The 10,300-nt window shown below is 34.5% G+C and overlaps 1 protein-coding gene across 3 annotated transcripts in view; it reads left to right on the plus strand.

The window, feature by feature from the left end:
- LOC150099408 (lipopolysaccharide-induced tumor necrosis factor-alpha factor homolog) overlaps positions 1 to 6,791 on the plus strand; it is a 75,723-nt gene extending 68,932 nt beyond the window's left edge. For all 3 annotated transcript variants that reach the window (XM_090404052.1, XM_090404051.1, XM_090404053.1), the window contains exon 4: positions 5,012 to 6,791. In XM_090404052.1, coding sequence (XP_090260178.1) covers positions 5,012 to 5,114 — 103 coding nt within the window. In that variant the 3' untranslated portion in view covers positions 5,115 to 6,791. The remainder of the gene's footprint in view (positions 1 to 5,011) is intronic.
- The last annotated feature ends 3,509 nt before the right edge of the window (positions 6,792 to 10,300 follow it).

Raw genomic sequence — 10,300 nt, forward strand, 5'->3', positions numbered from 1 at the left:
GAGTCTCTAAATTAAATTCTCGTGTTTTTTTCAATAATTTGTTTTAGCACATAAATGTTGTCTGTACGGGGTGCTTAAGGGTCAAAGCTATATAACTGAGAGGAGACCTCCACATAGCATTCAAAGGAATGCGGAGAACTGACCTGGGCTTCTGACCTAATGTCCAATCCTCACCTTCTCGTGCTGCACTCTGTTAGGTATCTACCTGGATACTGAATGGATGAGAATGAGCTGGCAATTTAGGATTTCGCTGACCAAATTGTATTCTTATTGGCTTAAATCAAAATTTCAAATGATGGTACAACATGACAGAATTTCATGTTGTACCCCCAATGGCTGGGGCATTGCCCGGTTAAACAAGGCCCCCGTTGTTTTTTCCAAGGAACCAGGGCAAACGGTGAAAAGTCAGCTACTGGAATAAATCCTAAAACTTACCCCAACTCAACATCACCAGAGTTCAGGATCAGTACTATCAACATAAGAAGCCTGAATGGCAAAGAAAAAAGAATTGGATAAGTACCAGATCAACATAATAGGGGTGAAAACAAAAAAAGGCAAAAACTGGTGAGATCTTTCTGAGCAGTAAATAAAAAATATTATATTCAGGCAATGACAAAGTAGCCATAGTATTCAACACTAAATATGAGGCTAATCTTCTTGAATGGCAGGCAGTCTCAAGTAGAGTGATGTGGGCAAATATAAGAATGGGGAACTGGACAGTGAGACTTATTTGTGCCTATGGTCCACACAGAAGGTTCTGTTAAGGTAGAAGTGGAGGAATTTTTTGAGACTTTAGAGAAAGCAACTGACACAATGAAAAAGGAAAAGTTGGTCCTTGTTGGGGATCTAAATACCAAAGTAGGAAATGATTATCAGACATACAAAAATATTTTGGGAAAATTTGGAGAAAAGAGCAAAGCTAATAAGAATGGCAAATACCTGTTGGATTTCTGCTCAGGACATGGACTGGTTATTACTAACATAATGTTCCAACATAAAAATGTGCACAAATTCAGATGGAAAGAAGAGGCAAGGAATAAGAAAAGTCTCATTGACTGTTATTGTTGATAGTGATGTTTTCCCACTGGTGCAGGACACCAGAGTGTACAGAGGATTTGAAATTGGAGGTGATCACCATTTAGTCTTGAGCAGGATAAAATTGAATTTCACATTGAAAAGAAGAACATGTAAGAAAGTTTTAAAGAGAATTAAAGCTGAGCAGCTATCAGATGTGAACTGTAGACTAAATACACAAATATTATTCAAGAAAAAATGAAAGAGTTTGAGAGCAGGAACCAAACCTTGGAGATTCAGTAGCAAGCCCTGAAGAAAACATTGATTGATTTGGCCAGAGGCATGTGGTGAGGTTGTGTGCAAGGATAGAAAAATCAGAACTCCTTGATGGACACAGGAAGATAAAGAGGCAGTGGAGGAAAAGAAGAAAGCATATCAAGAGTTCCTGGCAAATAAGTCAGCTTGTGCTCTTAGAGAATACAGACAAATGTAAGAAAGCTAAACACTGTGTAAAACTAGCTAAACAAAAGTCATGGGAGGACTTTGGCAAGAGCATAGAAAATAAATATCAAGAAAGTGGTAAGATATTCTGGAGGTTGTTGAAGTTGTGAAAGAAAAGCTTGGTGAAGAACAAGCTGGATTCAGGCCAAATAGAATCTGTCAGGATCAGGTCTTCACTTTACGACAAATAGTTGCGAAAACATGGGAATATAACAAAGATCTATATTTAAGTTTTGTCGATCTGGAAAAGGCATATGACAAGGTGCCAAGAGAGAGAGGCTATTCAATATGCTACAGTTACATGGTGTCAATGGGGCATTATATCAAGCAATAGTTAGTCTTTATTTGAGTTGTAAGTCAGCAGTTAGAATTGAAGGAAGTACGGGAAGATTTTTTAATGTTAATTCTGGTGTCAGACAAGGATGTACATTATCCCCTCTGTTATTCATTATCTATATGGATCACATTATGAAGGAAATTGGAGGTGTTAATCTCAGCTCTTTGCTTTATGCAGATGATGTTATAGTTCTAAATAAATCTGCTACAAGTCTGCAAGATTCCCTGTCTAAATTGAGTACCTGTTGTAATAGATATGGTATGAAAGTCAGCAATAAAAAGACAAAGGCAATGAAAATAGGCAGAATCATTGAAAATGTCAACTGCATTGTGAATGGAGAACTTATAGAACAAGTAAAACATTTCAGCTAGTTAGGCATGATTTTTAGTGAAGATGGCAAGTTAAATATAGAAATAGACAACAGAATCAACAAAGCTGGTATGGTAGGAAATCAACTGAATAAATTTATATGGAATAAGAGAGAAATTAGCCAAAACACTAAATTAGCTGTATACAAGACGGTGTTTAAACCAATTTTAACTTATGGATCTGAGAGGTGGGTTAGAAGTAAAACACTTGACCAAAGGCTACGAGAATCCTAAATGAAAGTCCATCTGTCTAAAGCTATTTAGACAGATGTTTGGCATTTTTTTGAAGAAAGATATATCTCAAGACAAGTACAGGACTAGTATTAATAAAATTTTACAATCTTATGGGGCTGATATTGATTCAGAAAAATTTATTGGTTAAGTTAAGCAATTTTTAATAATGATAAAGGAAGAAAATTATTCAATTAAAATATGTACAAATTTATAAACAATGGGTTATAACTTCCAGCTATAAAAGATGCGGTAAAAACGATGTTTGGCAGCAAGTTACTAAAAGATGTTGATTTGATTCCTCTTTCAAATGACACTGTCGGTCGCAGAATTAATCTTATTGTGGGTGACATAGAATCTCAGTTAATTGAAAGAGTTAAGAAGAGCCCTTATTATGCGTTACAAATAGACGAGACTACTGATGTTACAAACGATGCGCAGTTAATATGCTACGTAAGATATGCGCATGATAACAACATTCATGATGATATTCTGTTTTGTAGAACTTTGTCATTCCGAATAACTGGAGAAGAAATATTTCACACTCTCAATAATTACATAGCACACAAAGGGATCCAGTTGGAAAAATGTATAGGACTCTGTTCGGTGGAGCTCGTGCTCTTACAGGCAGGCATAGTGGAGTTGCTTCTAAGGTCAAAGAAGTAGCTCCAGATATGAATTGGGTTCATTGGAGGCTAACACTTCCCTATGTATGAAACAAAGGAATGCCACCAGAATTTAAAACTGTGCTATACAACAATGTCAAGCTAGTTAATTTTATTATAGCTCGACCGTTAAATAACAGATTATTTTCAGTACTCTGCGATGAAATGGGCAGTGAATATGCACAACTTTTGCTTCATTCTGATCACTGGCTTTCCAGGGGCAAAATACTAACAAGGTTATTTCAATTAAGGCACGAAGTTTTATTATTTGTGAATGAACGTAATTCTAATTTTGCATCACTCCTTGTTGACGAAGCATGGTTTTCAACACTATCCTATCTTTCAGACATTTTTTCGAAATTAAATGAACTAAATCTCTCCCTTCAGGGAAATTTTTTAACTGTTCTTGATGCCTACGACAAAATAAAGGCATTCGAGAAAAAACTGGTTTTATTGATTAATTATGTAAAAGACAGACAGTTTGCACCTTTTCCAACATTGGAATCCTTTTTAGTGAAAATGATATTTTTGTTAATTCTGAGTTTGTGGAAAGGGTTTGTGACCACCTCAAAAATTGTAAACGGAATTTTGAAACATATTTTCCGAATAACTTTTATAAGAAATTTCTGTGGGTTCGCGATCCATTTTAGGCTTGCAGTCAGGAGAACGACCTTTCGTTATCGAAAAAAGAACAGTTAATTAAGCTTTCAAGTGACAGTGGGCTTAAAATGCAATTCCGTGATTTTGGATCTCGTCTTCAGTGAGAAGTGAATTTCCGGAATTATCTGAAGAAGCATTGAAAATCGTCTTGCAGTTTTCTACAACCTATCTTTGTGAGAAAGGATTTTCATCGCTCCTTCAAATAAAAACCAAATACAGAAATCGTCTTAGTGTGTGTGTGTTCCGATCTTCGACTGAAGTTGATCAATATTGAGCCAGATACCCAGCAACTCAACCATCTCATTAAAAGTAAGTAGTAACATAATTATATCATCTTATTTATTTGTTTAATAAAAATTAAAACTTTATTCAATGATGATACTTTTAATTGTTTACTTCCAATTTAATTAATTATGTTGCCATATCTTTCAAAACATGCTTTTAGATTTATGTTATAAATGGCACAGTTTTTCCGAAATGTTGGTAATTCCTACATAGGTTTTTTTTAAAAAAAATACAAAAAATCAAAACGACGTATAGGGAAATAAATTAAAAAAATAGTATGTTTATTTTTGAAGTAAAACTTTAATTCCAACATTCTAAAATGTTATTTTTCTTGCTTTTCTGTTCGCAGAATCGTCGATCATATTGTTGAAGTTTATTTCATCACTCAGTTGCTGTTTTATAGACAGTAAGGCAAGATTTCATAAACGCCAAAAAAAAAAGGTGCTACCAGGGGTGGATCTCTCCCCCCCCAGCTACGCCTCTGTGACTTAGTGGTCCACAGAATTGTTTTAGGCATTTTACTGGTCCTTGGGCTTAGAAAGTTTGGTCTAGTACATACCTGTCAGATATCAAACTTTGTATAGTTGTGTATCTATTTCCCATCCCCTCCTTCAGAAACCATGTATGAATGCAAGTAAACTTAAAAATCCCTTTCAAATGAAATGTGGTTTTTTTGAAAGTTTCTCTTAGTTTAAATTGTTAAATTTATTCTGATATGGTAAGTTTCATGTTTTTATATAAATGGAATTGCAGGGGAAATCAAGATAAACTAGGTTTATATTTGAATGCAATGCTATGGGTCCAGTTAGTAGTGTTTTTTTTTTAATACCAGCATGCTATAAGTGTTCTTTAATTGAAATGAAAACAATTTTGCTCTTATTTATACATATTTATTATTTAATACATTAAAAATAGTTACACTAATTTACTGCTTTCTTTTTCCCTTTCAGCTGTCCATGCTTTTGGATTCCATTAGTGATGGATTCCTGTAAGGATACTATTCACACCTGTCCAAGCTGCAATGCACAACTTGGTGTCAGAAAAGCCCTTTGATTCATCTTTGTCCTTTTTTGAGTTTTTCACACACACACACTTTTTTTTTTTATTAAATGAAAGCATTATGAAAAGCTTTCGGTTCTAAATTATAATTCCAACATTTCATTAAATTTGTTGGGTAAAGTATCTTTTAAGCAGATAACAAATGACAATTATGGTTTCATTTTGCTTTGATTTGATAGTTTTTTTTCCCCCATTCAGAAAACATATTTTTTTAACATAGATTAAAAAAACAAACTAACTATAAATGCTAGAATGTCATATCAAGTTACTTTTGTGTCACAAATTAAGTACTTTGAAAAGCCACATATATAATTCCACTGTTTTCCACTATAAGCAGTGCCTTGTGTTTGGTGCTCTTTTTGATACTCTCACTGGCAAGTAATATAAAGTATGCCACAGAATAATCCATTGATTTTGTTTAACTGTGTCATTAGTATAATGCTATACAGATCAATTGTTTGTTACTAACATCAGTTGGTCATTTATTTTAAAAATCATTCATACCAATCTGCTAATACAGATAACTTTGTTGATTTATTGCTTTGACTGCTAGAGATATTTAACTTGTAGTTATAACTGAAAATTATAAAATGCATATGTTTATCTTTACTATTTACATTTACTTGATTTACTTGTACTTATTTGTTAAATAGTTAGATACTTTTCTGAACTTATTTTCTTATGTCTCATATTTGAAAGTAAATCTGATTACCATTTATATAATAGCATGTACCCAAGTTATGAAATCAAAAGGTGAGGTGTGTGTGTGGGGACAGGAAGAACTGCATCACTGTGTCAGATCACTATAATTTGCCAACCGCCATTTTTGTAAATGAAGAATAAATCCATATTTCTACTAGTTAATAGGTTACATACAGATGAAAGTGAGCAGAAAATTGTACTCGTTGTTCTTGATAAATTTTATAATACATCTTTTTTTTTTTTTTAAATACTTGTCATGAATCAGAATTTGTTTAGAATATTGGGGACAATTTTTATTATCCCAAAACAACTCTGATGCAAATTATGCAAGTTAGATTGATTGTAGCTTGATAGATTTATATAAGTTGTAGTTTTTGAAACTTTATGCATTTTTGGAGAAATAAGGTTTATAATGTTGATGATGTGTGTATATATATTCTAAAACACTGAGTGCCATCCTTGCGCAGATGTCCTTTTCTGATCACAAAAATATATTAAAAAAAGATATGCTGTTTTATATGTAACATTAAAATGTCACCTAACATTAGTGCCAAAGCAGAGTTATCATATTAAATATCCCCATATAAAACTATGATTGTTAGGTTCTGATGTGAAAAAATTTAATTTTTGCTAATGTGTGGAATCATCTTTGCACATACCTAGTGTGAAGGTGACCATATCATTCATTCTAAAGCAATTTTTCACCAGTCTAAATTAAGTTGAAATGGAGATTTTATTTATCCAAAAAAATAAAAGTGTGCAATTTCTCTTTTGTTATAGTTTATGGTAAGAAAATAGTTATCTGAAAATGAAAACAGCCAGAATTAATTTGCTTTTTACACCCTGATATATATATAGTACTTTAAGTTAATATTCTTCAGTGTTTATTTTGTTAATTTACGTTGAATTGTATGGTGTTCTGAAATGTAGACATTTTCAATTATAATAAATGTTTTTACTCTGCACAAACTGCTTTTTTTAAATTTGTTTTGCTCATTTAAAAGTTGCTGTGAAAAATTACTCTATCAATATCAGAAAAAAAAATACTGATAGTTGTGTGTAATAGGAGAATTAAGTAGTAGAGGAGATGGTGAGATGTGTATAGTGGAGTGAAGTAGTGCCTCCTGCGATGAGTCCTTGGAGGTGTCAAGTAGTAATGTTTTAATGAAGATATTTCTTTTTACAGTATATACATCTTAAGGGATGTTTCAAATATTATAACAGCATAGCACAATATATCACAACTAGTTTCTAATTAACTTTCTTTCACCTTGATCTGTTATTGACTAACTATCATATAATTCTTTTGGGGTGCTTAAGGGTCAAAGCTGTATAACTGAGAGGAGACCTCCACATAGCCTTTAAAGGAATGCGGAGAACTGACCAGGGCTTCTGACCTAATGTCCAATCCTCACCTTCTCGTGGTGCACCCTGTTGGGTATCTACTTGGATACTGAACGAACGAGGATGGGCTGGCAATTTGGGATTTAGCCGACCAAATTGTATTCTTATTGGTTATGAACCAAAATGAGAAATGATGGTACGACATGACAAAATTTCATGCCGGCTGGGGCGTCGCCCGGTTAAACAAGGCCCCCCCGTTGTTTTTTCCAAGGAACCAGGGCAAACAGTGAAAAGTCAGCTACTTGAATAAATCCTAAAACTTACCCCAACTCAACATCACCAGAGTTCAGGATCAGTACTATCAACATAAGAAGCCTGAATGGCAAAGAAATGGAGCTAGCTGAGGAATTAGATAAGTACCAAATCGACATAATAGGGGTGACTGAAACAAAAAAGACAAAAACTGGTGAGATCTTTCTGAGCAATAAATACAAAATGTTATATTCAGGCAATGACAATCAAGGAAAAGGAGTAACCATAGTATTCAACACAAAATACGAGGCTAATCTTCTTGAATAGCAGTCAGTCTCAAGTAGAGTAATGTGGGCAAATATGAGAATGGGGAACTGAACAATGAGACTTATTTGTGCCTATGGTCGAACAGAAGGTTCTACTAAGGTAGAAGTTGAGGAATTTTTTGAGGCTTTAGAAAAAGCAACTGACACAATGAAAAAGGAAAAATTGGTCCTTGTTGGGGATCTAAATACCAGAGTAGGAAATGATTGTCAGACATACCAAAATATTTTGGGAAAATTTGGAGAAAAGAGCAAAGCTAATAAGAATGGCAAATGCCTGTTGGATTTCTGCTCAGGACATGGACTGGTTATTACTAACATAATGTTCCAACATAAAAATGTGCACAAATTCAGATGGAGAGAAGAGGCAAGGAAAAAGAAGTCTCATTGACTATGTTATTGTTGATAGTGATGTTTTCTATCTGGTGCAGGACACCAGCGTGTACAGAGGATTTGAAATTGGAGGTGATCACCATTTAGTCTTGAGCAGGATAAAATTGAATTTCACATTGTAAAGAAGAACATGTAAGAAAGTTTTAAAGAGAATTAAAGCTGAGCAGCTATCAGATGTGAACTGTAGACTAAAATACACAAATATTATTCAAGAAAAAATGAAAGAGTTTGAGAGCAGGAACCAAACCTTGGAGATTCAGTGGCAAGCCCTGAAGAAAACATTGATTGATTTGGCCAGAGGCATGTGGTGAGGTTGTGTGCAAGGATAGAAAAATCAGAACTCCATGATGGACACAGGAAGATAAAGAGGCAGTGGAGGAAAAGAAGAAAGCATATCAAGAGTTCCTGGCAAATAAGTCAGCTTGTGCTCTTAGAGAATACAGAGACAAATGCAAGAATGCTAAACACTGTGTAAAACTATCTAAACAAAAGTCATGGGAGGACTTTGGCAAGAATATAGAAAATAAATATCAAGAAGGTAGCAAAATATTCTGGAGGTTGTTGAAGAAGCTTAGGAATGGAGCAAAGTGTGCTGTAAAAGGAGTTAGAAATGAAAAAGGTGACATGAAAATGGAAGAAAAAGATATCCTTGAAGTATGGAGTAATTACTTTGAAAAACTGCTAAATGAAACAAGCAGTGATGACAGCACAGTGGTAAAAAACACTGACCAGGCATGCAGTCAGGAATCCATATGCATACTTGAAGTAGAAAAAGCCATCAAATGCTTGAAATGTGGAAAGGCAGCAGGAGTAGATGATATTCGACCAGAAATGCTGAAATATGGTGGTATAAGAGTCTTTCAGTGGCTGCACTGCATAGTTCAGAAAGCCTGGACAGAGGGAGGAATTCCCGATGATTAGAGTAGAGCTCTCATGGTACCCATATATAAAAAGGGAAATAAAACAATGTGAGAATTACAGAGGTATTTCCCTACTGAGTGTTCCTGGCAAGATCTATGCAAGTATACTTGAGAAACGGTTGAGAAGAATTGTGGAAGAAAAGCTTGGCAAAGAACAAGCTGGATTCAGGCCAAATAGAGGCTGTCAGTATCAGATCTTCACTTAAACGACAAATAGTTGAGAAAGCATGGGAATATAACAGAGATCTGTATTTAAGTTTTGTCGATTTGGAAAAGGCATATGACAAGGTGCCAAGAGAGAAGCTATTCAACACGCTACAGTTATATGGTGTCAATGGGGCATTATATCAAGCAATACTTAGTCTTTATTTGAGTTGTAAGTCAGCAGTTAGAATTGAAGGAAGTACAGGAAGATGGTTTAATGTTAAATCTGGTGTGAGACAAGGATGTACATTATCCCCTCTGTTATTCATTATCTATATGGATCACATTATGAAGGAAAGTGGTATTAAACATGATATCAAAATTGGAGATGTTAATGTCAGCTCTTTGCTTTATGCAGATGATGTTATACTTCTAAATAAATCCGCTACAAGTCTGCAGGATTCTCTGACTAAATTGAGTACCTTTTGTAATAGATATGGTATGAAAGTCGGCAATAAAAAGACAAAGACAATGAAAATAGGCAGAATCATTGAAAATGTCAACTGTATTGTGAATGGAGAACCTGTGGAACAAGTGAAACATTTCAGCTACTTAGGCATGATTTTTACTGAAGATGGTAAATTAAATATAGAAATAGACAACAGAATCAGCAAAGCTGGTATGGTAGGAAGTCAATTGAATAAATTCATATGGAATAAGAGAGAAATTAGTCAGAACTCTAAATTAGCTGTATACAAGACAGTGTTTAAACCAGTTTTAAATTATGGATCTGAGAGCTGGGTTAGAAGTAAAACACTTGACCAAAGACTAGAGACCGCAGATATGAGAGTCCTGAGAAAGATTATAGGCATGAATAGATGGCATCAATGGCAGTATCATATTAAAAATGAGGATATTAGGAAAGAACTTGACATTGTCAACATCCAGGAATGCGTTAGCAGAACTAATCTCAGGTGGTATGGTCACTTAAACAGAATGGGCGAAGAAAGATTAGCAAAACAAGTGTTCTCTGCCAGGTTGGCAGCAAAACGAACCAGAGGAAGACCAAGATATAGGTGGATTGATACGGTACAAAGTGCCT

Source organism: Typopeltis vanoorti, chromosome 14, assembly GCF_054136105.1.
Source record: "Typopeltis vanoorti isolate ZY-2024b chromosome 14, IOZ_Tvanoo_1.0, whole genome shotgun sequence".
Classification (NCBI taxonomy): domain Eukaryota; kingdom Metazoa; phylum Arthropoda; class Arachnida; order Uropygi; family Thelyphonidae; genus Typopeltis; species Typopeltis vanoorti.